Source organism: Mustela lutreola, chromosome 5, assembly GCF_030435805.1.
Source record: "Mustela lutreola isolate mMusLut2 chromosome 5, mMusLut2.pri, whole genome shotgun sequence".
Taxonomy (NCBI): Eukaryota; Metazoa; Chordata; class Mammalia; order Carnivora; family Mustelidae; genus Mustela; species Mustela lutreola.
In genome coordinates this window covers 245,254-257,415 of record NC_081294.1, presented here as the reverse complement: position 1 = coordinate 257,415, position 12,162 = coordinate 245,254, and the positions used below count along the sequence as shown (strand labels likewise).

The following is a 12,162-nucleotide window of genomic DNA, read 5'->3' as shown; positions in this document are numbered from 1 at the left end:
AAGCAGCCCGTAAAGGGCCTGAAAGTGGTTGCCTGACCACACTGGAAGGACGGAGGATGTGGGAAGCTGGTTTGCATGACCTGAATCCTCATTTTAGGTACAGTGTGCCTTACGTCTAGGACATAAGTCTATGTCCGAAATGGACAAAAGTACACCTGCGTGTTTGCTAGAACAAATGGAGGTAAACACCAGGAGCCACTAACAAATAATTCAGAGCTGCCTCCACCGGGGAACAAGTCTGCGGAAGGCGACGGGTCTTACTCCTTTAGCCTTCTGGACTCCTTCTCGACTCCCCCCGACACGCACACAACTAAGTGTAATTCTTTTTATCAAAAAAATAAAAGTCTGTAAAACAGAGACGCTTAAAACACCGTTCCCAAGATGAGCACGCACAGGCTGCCGGCTGCAGGCTGGGGCTCGGAAGGGCATCACACGAGGGTTTCACGGGTCATCTCACAGAATCCTCCAAGCCCACAGGAAAGGGAGTCTACCCAGGGTCTGGACTCAGGTCTCCCCGGCGGGCACTGGGGTTGTACATCCCCCAGATAAGGAGCCTTTGGAAAAATCCCTGCGACTCCAAACTCAGATGCATAGCCTGATCCCGTATCAACAGCACGCTGCGATTTTTCAAGCAAACCAGGAAAAACTCACAGAATGCAGAAGGGACCGCCACTGCAGTAGACTTACCCAGAAGCAAAATGAAGGTTACCGCCAAGGCCTAAATGTGTAATCCTAGACACAATTCAAGCAAGTCAGAACAGTACGTTCAAAGAAAAGAAACGGACTCACTCGGGACCCGCTCTCTGGATTTCCTGAGCCTGAGAAATCTCACCCACAGCGTAACCCGCTGCACTTCTCCCCTACGCTGGCTGCGCCGCTCTGCCCTGGGGCAACCACAAGTCCAACGAAGGCAAAGGCGGCCGCGGGCAACAGCGCCCTATGCAGCGACGCGGAAACCGACTTGAACTGAATGAGATGAAGAAAAATCCCCCTGGATTTTGTTCAAACGGTCTTCAGCGAGTCCTGCCCGGGCACGGCGGTCCGTCGGCGGTCAGCCGGTGGTCAGCCGGTGGTCAGTCGGCGGTCAGCCCGCGGTCAGTCGGCGGTCAGCCCGCGGTCAGTCGGTGGTCCGTCGGTGGTCAGTCGGTGGTCAGTCGGCGGTCAGCCCGCGGTCAGCCGGTGGTCCGTCGGCGGTCAGCCCGCGGTCCGTCGGTGGTCAGTCGGCGGTCAGCCCGCGGTCAGTCGGTGGTCCGTCGGTGGTCAGCCCGCGGTCTCTCTCCTGCCCATCCTCACGGCCACGGAGCGGACCGGCTGGGCCGGGAAAAGCTCTCCGCACCACGAGCAAGACTTTCGGGGCGCCCGGGAGGCTCAGCGGGTTAAGCCTCTGCCTTCGGCTCAGGTCAGGATCCCGGGGTCCCGCATGGAGCCCCGCGTCACCCGGCCCACCCCCCGCCGCTCTGCCGACTCGCGATCTCTGTCAGATAAATAAACAAGTGAACTTTAAACAATTTAAGAAAGAAAAAGAAAGAAAGAGAAAGACTTTCGACGCCCGAGACCGGCTTCCCGCAGGCCCCGGGGGGCTCCGTCCTGCGGTCGGTCTTGCCCTTGGGGGCACACGTCCCCGCGCCAAGGGCTGCGGCGCAGATGCGGGCGCTGGCCGTGAAGGGAGCGGCCGCAGCCAACGGCGGCCCGAGCAGGACCGCGTGGGAACGAAGCCGCCGCAGCCCACGGGAAGGGCGACGACCCGGGCGGGCGACGAGCCGGGGCTGCAGCCAGGCCGGGCGGCTCGACTGCACCGCGCCCGGCAGGCGCCGCTCCGAGCAGGGAGCCCCGCGGCCTCCACCGCCCGCCCGCCGGCGCCCTCCGCGCGATCCCGAGAGCACGACGGGCCGGGAGGGGCGACCCCGCTCAGGGCGCAGCCGGCACAGCCCCGCGCACCCGCGGCAGCCCGGCCCGCAGCGCCGGCGGCCTCCGCCCCGCACCCCCCCCGAGACCAAGCGCTCCGCGTCCCCTGCGCCGCCGCAGCCCCGCGGGGCGGGCTCTGAGCGCGTGACCCGGGCCCCAGCCCCGGAGCGCGCGGTCCCCAGCGCGCCCGCGTCCCCAGCCCCGGAGCGCCCCGCGTCCCCAGCCCCGGAGCGCCCCGCGTCCCCAGCGCACCCGCGTCCCCAGCCCCGGAGCGCCCCGCGTCCCCAGCGCGCCCGCGTCCCCAGCCCCGGAGCGCCCCGCGTCCCCAGCCCCGGAGCGCCCCGCGTCCCCAGCGCACCCGCGTCCCCAGCCCCGGAGCGCCCCGCGTCCCCAGCGCGCCCGCGTCCCCAGCCCCGGAGCGCCCCGCGTCCCCAGCCTCGGAGCGCCCCGCGTCCCCAGCGCACCCGCGTCCCCAGCCCCGGAGCGCCCCGCGTCCCCAGCGCACCCGCGTCCCCAGCCCCGGAGCGCCCCGCGTCCCCAGCCCCGGAGCGTCCCGCGTCCCCAGCCCCGGAGCGCCCCGCGTCCCCAGCGCACCCGCGCGAAGCCGGCTCCCCGCGCGCTCGCCCCGGCGCGGCCCCGCCACACCCCGAGCCGGGCCCCGCCCGCGCCGTCCACGCGCCGCCCGCCGACCCGCCCCAGGTCCGAGGGCGCTTCCGGAGCCCGAGGCCCGGGCACGCGCGGCCGCTGCGCGTCCCAGTGACCTTGACCTACAGGCCTCCCCGCGCGCGGAAGGCTCGGGCGGGCGACGCTAACCCCGGAGCCCCCGGACCTCAGGCGGGGGAAGCGGCCCCGGGGCGGCAGGCGCGGTCGCGACCTTCCCGGCGACGCAGCCCCGCGGGCCTCCGAAAACGTCCGGCCGCCCTCGGGGCGGGCCCGACCCGCCGACCCCCGCGCCGGCCCGCAGACCCGCCTCAGGCCGTGCCGGGGCCCGGGGCACTCGGCGACCGCTTCGGCCCTCGGGCTCCGTCCTGCCCCGGGCACCTCGGCCCCGCGCCCGCCGCCCCGCGGCGCTAACTCACCGCCCTGCACAGTGCCAGGCGCCGGGCGCCCAGCAGCCGAGACACCGCCCGGGCCCCCGACATGTCCGTCCCGCAGCGCGCGCTCCCACCGGCCCCAGCGCCGACTGCGCCTGCGCACCTAGCCGCGCCCGGGCGGGGACGAGGGGACACTGCGCCTGCGCACCACGCCGCGACCGCGGGCCGGAGGGCGGGCGGGGGCATTGCGCCTGCGCACAGGAACCGCGGACGGTGGCGCTGAGCGGGTCGGGCGCTCCCCGCCCGGGGTAGGTGGCGGGCCGGGCGGTGCTCGGGAGGGGCCGGGGTGGGTCTGGGGGCGGAGCAGGTCGGCGGCCCAGGGAGAAGTCGGGGGCAGTGGGTGCAGTTCGGGGTCGGGAGAGCCCCGCGGTGGGTCGGTGGCGGAGCAGGTCAGGGCGCCGGGCCGTGTGGAGGGGCCGCGGGGGTGGGCGGGGGCCGCGGGGGCTGGGGGCGGCTCTGGGAGAGGTCGGGCCGGGGCCGGGGCCGGGGCCGCGTGGGGCGCGCGCCCGGCCTCTGCCGTGGGGCCGGGTGGGGGTGGACCGTCCTCCGGACCGTGTTTGGCTCTGCGTCGCGAGGACCCTGCACGGCGGGGCCCGTGCGCTCCTGCTTCCCCGGCTTCTCCCGGCTCCGACGGAAGGAGCGCCGCGGGGCGCCCCGAGCAGCCCCCGCCCCGCCCCGGGCTGCGTCGCAGGACCGGACCGTGACCTGAGCTGAGGGCCGAGCTCGCCCGCCGAGCCCTCCAGGCGGCCCCTTTCCCTTTCATTCCCTTTGAGGTTGAGTCCAGGGTCTCCGTCTTACTTAGGGTCGGGTTGCCCTCGCCGGACTCCGCGTTCGCTCAGGCCCTGGGCCCCGAAGGCGGACCTCGTGGGCCCGCAGGGATCGCGGCCGAGCCTGCGCGGACCGGGTGGGGGGTTGTGCGCTGTGTCCTGCCCGATCTCGGGTTCCCGTGCAGAGTCGCCGTATTTGGCATTTCTGTGCTGCCAGTTAGTTCTATCTTGTCAGGTGCTAAGTCTTTCTTGAAAACCCTCTTAGGGGCGTCTGGTGGCTCAGGGGGTTACAGCCTCTGCCTTCGCTCAGGTCACGATCCCGGGGTCCTGGCAGCAGGGAGCCTGCTCCTCTCTCTCTCTCTGCCTGCCTCTCTGCCTGTCTGTGATCGCTGTCAAATAAGGAAATACATCAATAAAAAATCTTAGCGGAAAAAAAAGAAAACTCAAAGTTTTTCAGGATGGAATTGGGTTCCTTTTTTGTTACATAAGCCTCAATCGTTTCTTTCCTAATCTGTGTGTTCGTCGCGGTCACGTGGGAGTGAGTTGAACGTCTCCTCGCTCTGTTTTGCGGAAGTGTCCGACCTAGTGTGGGTTCTTAGTAAGTCGGTAAGTCCGTGTTAGCCTGAGACCCCAGCCCGGTTACTGAGAGGCAGCAGAGCTTCAAGCAGAAACATCGGTCCTTACGGTGAAAATGCCCCCCGAGCCAGGAGGCATGAGAGCCTTCCCAGCACTGTCCCCACCCCGGCCACACACCTCTCCGTGGCCTCGTGGCCATCACTTCCTGAAGCGGCCACGGTCTGCTTTCACACCTTCCTGCTGACGTGTCCTGGGTCCAGCCGCGCTGCGAAGCTCTGTGTCGCGGAGAGCTTCCCTCACGGGCCTCGTGGTTCACTTGAGACCTCTCTCTCCCGCCACTGTACCCCGGTACTGTCCAAGGCCTTGTGTTTTCCTCTTTCATCCTGGAAGGCTCAGTGCTACGCAGCTTGTGGGCGGACCTGAGCCAAGTACATGGTAACAGTTGTGACAGATGTGTCCTACCGTGTTATGTGGTTAATGGTCTTATTATTTACTTCAAGGTACATCTCCATGAATAACTTAAATGACCCCCCAAATTGGAATATCCGACCTAATTCCAGGGCTGACGGGGGCGATGGAAGCAGATGGAATTATGCCCTGTTGGTTCCAATGCTGGGATTGGCTGCTTTTCGTAAGTCATGGTTTTCCTCACATTTGCATTTGGAGGGGGGGCTGGAACTGTGGATCCCAAAGACCTTGGGCTTTGGACCCTGACAGATGCAAGTGTACGTCCTACTGTTATCCCGTGTGGTGAGTCTGAAGCAAATTACTTAATCCCCTGAGCCCTCAGTGTCCCCGTCCACTGAAGCACTGTGAGCGCTAAACAAAACCAGGGGCTTGCTGGGGTGGGCTTTCGTGACTGGCCCCCGCTCCATTCCAGACTTCCCACTCTGGAGGGGGCTGGGTTCCGTCGTCCTCATCGGGACCGACAGGGAAGAATAAAATAGGTGTCAACAAACCAGTTTGGTCCTCTGTTTCACGTGTAGGGAGTCTGTCTTAAAACCTCTGCTCAGCCTGGCCAGCTTCTCTCCGGTCTGCAGACCACTGTGGGGGCGTCACCAGTTTTGGGTCAGTTACAGTTATTCCAGCCCTGAGCTTTCATTGTCCACTTCCTGATAGTTTTCTGACGTCCAGGAATTGGTTTTATGTTTTGTCTTCTCCCACAGTTTTGGGTGCCCCAAAGAGTGTGAGAAACTGAGTAAGTGAATGGAAGAAAAGCCCAGCTGCCCTCAGTTTGCAGCGATACTTTTATGGAGACTTTTTTCATGTGCTTGGATTTCTCAGGTCAGCAGACTGCCCGTAGAGGCGGTGAAGGCTGGGGAGGAGAGCGTTTATCAGCTGTTGGTTTATCCGCGTTTACTGGCGGCTGGGCCGGGAGGCTGGCTTACGCCCATGTTTGGCACTATAATTTCTGTTTGTTTATTTACTTATTTACTGGAGGGGTGACATGTGGGGAGGGGCCGAGGGAGAGAGAGAATCTCAAGCAGACTGGCCAGTGAGTGCGGAGCCTGAGGCAGGGCTTGATCTCACAACTTCAGGATCATGACCCGAGCCAAAGCCAAGAGCCATCCAGGTGCCACTTGGCAATGTAATTTCTAAACTGTGTAGTAAAGCGTTTTTGGAGAATCCTTACAAGAACGCAAGGATTCAAGTTTCTGTGATCATGCTAGCTAAGCAAGACAACCCAGAAGACGATACAAAATATTCACTGATTCTTCTCAGGGACAGAAAGCCACATTTTAGAAGTCCAAGAAGGCAAGAACTTCAAAAGTCAAGGTTGTGAGGAAAGGCTATAAAAGATAGTCTGGAAACAAATGGAACGTGGGAGTCGCCCCAGGGCCTATCCCAGCCTCCCGACCAATTAGTCATTGTTAGTCCTGTTAAGCCTCCCAGTTCCCCACCCTGGCCACAGGCCTCGGGGCAGCCGAGGGTAGGACTGCTGAGCTCCTAGGTGGCTCGACCCGTGCGGCTGGGTTTGCATCTGCCCCGTCTCTGACTTAGGAGCAGGCACTGTGCACATCACGGAATCGTGAAAAGCACCCGCTCTTCTCAGCCTCCATGGGAGTCGGCGTTTAGCTTCGTAAGAACGGGCCAAAACGCTTTCCCGAGTGCTGGGACCCTTTTGCAGCCTCGTCCGCTCCGTACGAGCTCGCTGTAGTCTCGGAATTAGGCCCATTCTGGTTTCTGTTCCATTTCCCTGAGCGCGGCTGGCGTAGGCCGTCTTCCACGTTCCCGTTTGCTCTTGGTACCGCCTCCTCCGCGGCGGGTCTGTGCCTGTCTTCCGGCCATTGCCTAACTGCTTTGTGGTTTTGGGTTGAGTTTTGAGAGAATTTTATTAGATTCTAGTATTTTTTTGGCTATCTAGTTTGCCAGTATCTTTTTCCACTCTGTAGATTGTTTTTTGTTCGTTTCGTTTTGTTTTGTTTTATTCTCTAAATGGAGGCTTTCACAGAGCAAAGGTTTTAATTTTGATGAAGTCCAGTCTTGGTTTTTTCTTTCATGGGTCATGCTTTTCCTCCTGAGAGCGTTTGGCCTCGCCCTAGACCCTGAACGTTCTGTCCCACATTGTTTCTTGAAAGTTGAGTTTTATGTTTTACACGTAAGTCCATGATCCATTTTGAGGTTTTTGGTTTTCGGCTTTTTTTTTTTTTCTCAGTGTAACATGGGACTTGGGTTTTCTTTCTTCCTCTCTGGGCTGTTTGCCTTCTGTTTCCTCTTCTGTTACTTGCACCGGCTCCCGCCTCCAGGCCTCCACTGAGAAGTTCCCGTCGAGGAACATTCTGTCTTCACCATTAAGGGTGGTGGTAGCCGTGGGTTTTCATAGCTGTTCTTTGGAGGCACGGAAGCTCACCTCCATGTTATTAGAGTTTTTTCCCCTGTGGGTGCTGAATTTCATCACACATTTTTCTGTATCCGTTGACGGGATTGTGTCATTTTTCTTCTTCAGACTATACATATGTCGATTGACTTTTGACTGTTGAACCAGTCTTACGTTTTTGGAATAATCTCCACTTTGTGGGGGTGGGGAGCTTAGGTCGTGCATGATCTCATGGGTTGTGGGGTCCTGCCCCATCTTTGGCTTGCGCTCAGCAAGGAGTCTCCTGGGAGATTGTCACCCTCTGCCCCTCTCCCACTCCCATGCGCTTGGTCTCGCTCCTTTCTCTCTAATATAAATAAATAAATCTTTAAAACGAATCTTCAGGAGCGCCTGGGTGGCTCAGCGGGTTAAGCCTCTGCCTTAGGCTCAGATCTTGATCTCAGGGTCCTGGGATTGAGGCCCATATCGGGCTCTCTGCTCCGCGGGGAGCCTGCTTCCTCCCTCTCTCTGCCCGTCTCTGCCTACTTGTGATCTCTCTCTCTGTCAAATGAATAAATTAAAAAGAAACTTAATAAAAAAATAAAAATAAAATCTGATCTCCATGGCATATAACCCTTGTTACATGTTGTGGAACTACTGAGCCCGTCGCCCGCCCAGGGGTTAGGTCTGCCCACGCGGGGTTGTTACTCCAGCCCTTCTGCAGAGTTCGCTCATCTCCACGCTAACCTCGGCATCACCTTTTCTACGTCAGTTACTGTATTTTTCAGTTCAAACCTTCATTTGCTTGTTTTTGTATCTCCTCCTTCTGTGCTCAGGCTTTGTGTTATCACGTCTGCTTTTCACTCTTTGTCGGGTGCCTGGGTGGCTCAGTTGGTTGGGCGACTGCCCTTGGCTCCGGTCATGATCCTGGAGTCCTGAGTCTGCTCAGCGGAGAGTCTGCTGCTCCCTCTGACCCTCCCCGCCTCACTCTCTCTCTCTCTCCTTCTCTCTCTCAAATAATAAAATCTTTAAGAAAAAAAAAATAAACTCTTTGTTAGGTAACACTAACATCTCTGTTCCCTCAGTATTGGCATCTACTGATTATCTTTTTAACTTCTGTTTGTGATCTTTCTATGACGAGTGATCTTCGACTGAAATCTCTGTGTTTGGGGCATTATGTTATGAGACTGACCTTTATTGGGACATTCTGCGACTAGCTTCGTGGCTGGGGCTCTGGCAGGGAAGGGTGGTGTTGAGGCCTCACTCCCAGGTGGGGATGGAAGCCCAGGCCCCCCAGTCAGCCTCTGGTCCCCAGACACCAAGAGGAAGGGTCCCGTGGTAATCTCCCCTGTGTGTCCCACCTCTTCCTGGAGGCCTTCCTGATACGGTGGACTTCCCGTAAACACAGCCTGGGCTGTGTGGTCTGGCGTGCAGCTCTGTGTGTCCTGTATCGGTCGCCACGTGTTCCATGTGTCGGCGTGGCACCTCCTTTAGATCATCCCTGGGTTACAGTGGGGGTGGCCTCCTCTGCCCCTGCCGGCCCCTGCCCCCAACCTCTGACTGTCCACTTCCTCCCAGAGCCGATGAGGACTTCTGCTGTTCCGCACCTGCTCACTTCCAGAATGTGCCCCCGCTCCTTGCTGGAAGCCCTGCGCCGAGTCCAGGAAGCAGTCTACTCAGGACCCATGATGTCCACTCCTGTCCCTGTTCCTTCTGCCAGGAGGGACCTTTCCTACCAGCTGCTGCTTGTTTTGCCAGACTGGTTCCCATTTCCCTCTTTCGTGAACCCCACCGACCGCACCCAGACCGAATTCGTTCGTCTCTCCTCCGCTTCTCACAGACCTCTCAGTGCTTAGCAAGTGCTAGTGCGACAGCTGCCCGCGTGGCCCGTTCCCTGTCTGTGCGCTTCGGTGAGGGAAGGAGTTGGAGACGCTTTCGAGTCACCATTACCCGTAGGACTAGACGCTGTGTTCCGTTGCCGAAGGGATGCGTTTGTCTTAGCTTACGGAGTTGGGGCGGTCCCGGCACGCAAGTGGGAAGGACCTTCAGGCACACGCAGATACGCCTCGGAGGGCGGCTCCCGGGGGACTCCCGGATGGCTAGGACTCCACCTGGAGCGTTGGGGAGGGAAAAGGAGCCTCCCCGGCACTGGACTTCTCCGTGTAGCAGAGGACAGAGGCGCAGCTGCTCCTCAGTCCGTCCCACGTTTCTGAGACTCGGGTGTCCCTGGTTTGGGGATCGGGAGCCTGACCGTGTCTGGAGCTCGAACATCTCCTCCCCGGATTTTATGTGCCCTTGTCAGACTGGAAGCGGGAGGAGCCGGCAGGTCGACATGCGCTTTGCAATCACTCAGTTCTGTAATCACCAGCCGACTGCCAGAAGCACGGCAGGTGGCCCTTTAGTCCTTGGCCCAAGGACGTGGGCACTGTGGCCAGAGCAGGTGAGTTTGAGAGCAGAAGAAAGCGGTGCTGGATTCTTTCAGCCGTAGAAGATGAGTCTGGAAGGGGAAATGCCAGCAGCCCTGCTGTCCTCTGGGAACGCTTATCTGGTTTTCAGCTAAGAAATTTGTTTAATACATGGTTTCCTACAAAATGTTATCCATACCTTTCAGGGCTTAAGATTTTATTGAAATGCTGTTTTTAGCTGCTTTATATTTTTTCAAAATCAGGATCACAAAACCTCACCTCTGACTTTTCCATTAAGTGTGTTTTCTTCCCCAATTTATTCCTGTCAGGTTGGATTTGGTCCAGGGAGTCCCAGAAAGAAATAGAAAAAGAAAGAGAAGCGTACCGTCAGAGAACAGCCGCTTTCCAGCGGGATCTCGAAGCCAAGTACCACGCCGTGATCTCAGAAAACCGGCGCGCCGTGGCTCACTTGTCTTTGGAACTCGAGAAGGAACAAAACAGAACGACTAGTTACCGAGAAGCCCTTATCTCTCAGGGGCGCAAGTTGGTAGAAGAAAGGAAGCTTCTGGAACAAGAGCGGGCTCAGGTCATGCAAGAAAAGAGACAGTTGCAGCCTCTGAGAAGTGCGTATCTGAGCTTCCTGGAGAAGGAGGGCGACTGGCAGAGGAGGGCCAGGCTTGTGCTGAAGGAGTTCGAGGACGCTCTCACGGAAAGACAGAACATCTACTGCAGCCTGGTCCTCCCCCGCGGCAGGCGGCTGGAAATCGAGAAGAACTTACTGGTCCGAGCGTCCACGGACCCGGTCGCCGCAGAGCTGCAGGTGGCGGCCGGCCTGACTGACATATTCCAGCATGACACCCACTGTGGCGCCGTCTGGAACACCAGCCGGCGTCGGAACGGCAGACTCATGTGGCTGTATCTCAGGTACTGGGAGCTGAGCGCCGAGCTGAGGAAGCGACAGCGGGTTGAGGCCGCCATCCTGGGGGACTGGCCGGAGCCCCATGCGCCGTCGGCGACGCCCTGAGGCCCCCGGAGCCGCCGTGCTGCCTCCTCCTGGCACGGGCGCCTGCGGCCGCCTTGGCACAGGAACTGCGTCCTCTCTTGCCCGGTCTGCGCGGGGCGCCGGGTCTCCTCCTTGGCCCTCTTCAGCCTCTGAGGATGCAGGTTCCCGGAGGACTTTTTTGAAGCTGTGCCGTTGTATGAGGCTGAACAGAATCGCACACCCTCCTGCCTTTGCTGTAGGTACGACTGTTGGAGAAAGTCAGATACAGTATCGACCCTCCCTGTAAGCAGTTTCCGGTCTGTTTTTGTCACTCCCTAAATAAATTCTGTTTTCTCCTCCAGTGACTTCTCTCTCTCCTAGAATTATAAATAGACGTCAGGTAGTGGCTGCCACTGCCTAAGGACGACAGAAAATAGAAACGTTACCAAGGTTTTCTGCGGGCGTGAGCATCTCTCCCACCCGCGGCAGAGAAAGTGCTGCTTGTAGCCTGTCGGCACCTGGGACATGTTTGGGATTTGGCTTGTGTCTGTATTTAGTCAACATATACTATTCATCAGCAATGATCTGTAATAAAAAATTCCTGAATTTAAAAGCAATAGTGCCACCTCCGTGTGCAATTTACTTTACTCTTTATAAAATTAAAATGTTTTTACTTAGATTATCTCCATTTTAGCCCAAACTGATCAAAGGTAGGCACTTGCCCATTCTTTACAAAGCCGAGTGAGTCAGCCTCTCACATATCACCCCCGCAGGCCCCATGGGGAGAATGTGCAGCAAAATCAGCAGAGAACGGGATACCTGCGTGGCTCTGACTTTGGTTCAGTTCATGATCTCAGGGTCCTGGGATCGAGCCCCCTGGGGAGCTCTTGGCAGAAAGTCTTGTTCCTCTGCCCCTGTTATGCTCGCTCGCTCCCAAATAAATCAGTAAAATCTTCAAAGAGAAAATCAGCGGAGGGAAAGGCATGCGGGGCCGAGAGAGGACCCTGTGCATCTTCCAGAATCCTCTCGCAGGGGTCGTGGGACTGGAGTGCCCCCTCCCACCGACGTGCCCACCTGCTGCCCCAGTCCCTGCAGCGCCCCCAGCCCTTCGCCACGGCTGCCCGGCTCAGCCACGCACCCGTTAGGGGCCCACCCTGCTGGGCACAGACGTGAGCAGTTGAAATGACTCCACTCTAGAATTAGATCCAAATCATCGCAAAACTTTGCCCTGTGCCCACTCTACTCTCTTGTCAGAGCTTCTCGCAAACTCCACGTGCCTGTAATAGGGTTCAGAGACTTTGCCAGCAGGACGGCGGAGGGCAAGAGCGCGGTCCGAGCGGTGGCCCAGAAAGCAGATCTGAGGGGCACAGAGACAAAGTCATCTCTTTCCCCGTCCACTTTCTGGGCATCCTTTCCTGAGACGTAGGAGGAACGTTGCTGCCTTCAGTGAGGCAAGCAGACACCTGTCACTCTGCCACTGCGGGAGCCTGTGCCTTGGGCAACCCCACTTGGTTGTGGGAAGAAAGGCATGGGACATACCTGTCAGGGGCAGCGTGGGGTTACCTGGGTGGGGACTTGCCTAGAGCAGGGCCCGGAGCCGGACGGAGGGCGGGGCCTGCTCACACAGGTTTCAAAA

The 12,162-nt window shown here is 59.1% G+C and overlaps 2 protein-coding genes across 5 annotated transcripts in view; one reads left to right on the top strand and one right to left on the bottom strand.

Annotated features, from left to right (window-relative positions):
- The window catches only part of SDHA (succinate dehydrogenase complex flavoprotein subunit A), a 28,647-nt gene extending 25,521 nt beyond the window's left edge, over window positions 1-3,126 (bottom strand). The window contains exon 1 of one of the 2 annotated variants that reach the window (XM_059173533.1): window positions 2,985-3,126. In XM_059173533.1, coding sequence (XP_059029516.1) covers window positions 2,985-3,047 — 63 coding nt within the window. In that variant the 5' untranslated portion in view covers window positions 3,048-3,126. The remainder of the gene's footprint in view (window positions 1-2,984) is intronic. The other variant, XM_059173534.1, reaches the window with a different exon arrangement.
- A 28-nt stretch (window positions 3,127-3,154) lies between these two features.
- Window positions 3,155-11,143, top strand: CCDC127 (coiled-coil domain containing 127). 3 transcript variants are annotated; one of them, XM_059173535.1, is made up of 3 exons: window positions 3,155-3,247; window positions 4,843-4,973; window positions 9,874-11,143. In XM_059173535.1, the coding sequence occupies exons 2-3, from the start codon at window positions 4,853-4,855 to the stop codon at window positions 10,566-10,568; spliced, it is 816 nt and encodes a 271-aa protein (XP_059029518.1). In that variant the 5' UTR covers window positions 3,155-3,247; window positions 4,843-4,852; the 3' UTR covers window positions 10,569-11,143. The 3 variants fall into 3 exon arrangements, with proteins under 3 accessions (XP_059029518.1, XP_059029519.1, XP_059029520.1); XM_059173536.1 differs by lacking the exon at window positions 3,155-3,247 and adding an exon at window positions 3,274-3,368; XM_059173537.1 differs by lacking the exon at window positions 3,155-3,247 and adding an exon at window positions 4,157-4,372.
- The last annotated feature ends 1,019 nt before the right edge of the window (window positions 11,144-12,162 follow it).

Bases quoted from the DNA above. Each gene is read 5' to 3' on its own strand.
- CCDC127 (XM_059173535.1), top strand. From the start codon at position 4,853: ATGAATAACTTAAATGACCCCCCAAATTGGAATATCCGACCTAATTCC. The intron at 4,974-9,873 runs GTAAGTCATGGT...TATTCCTGTCAG, and splicing joins GCTGGGATTGGCTGCTTTTC to GTTGGATTTGGTCCAGGGAG.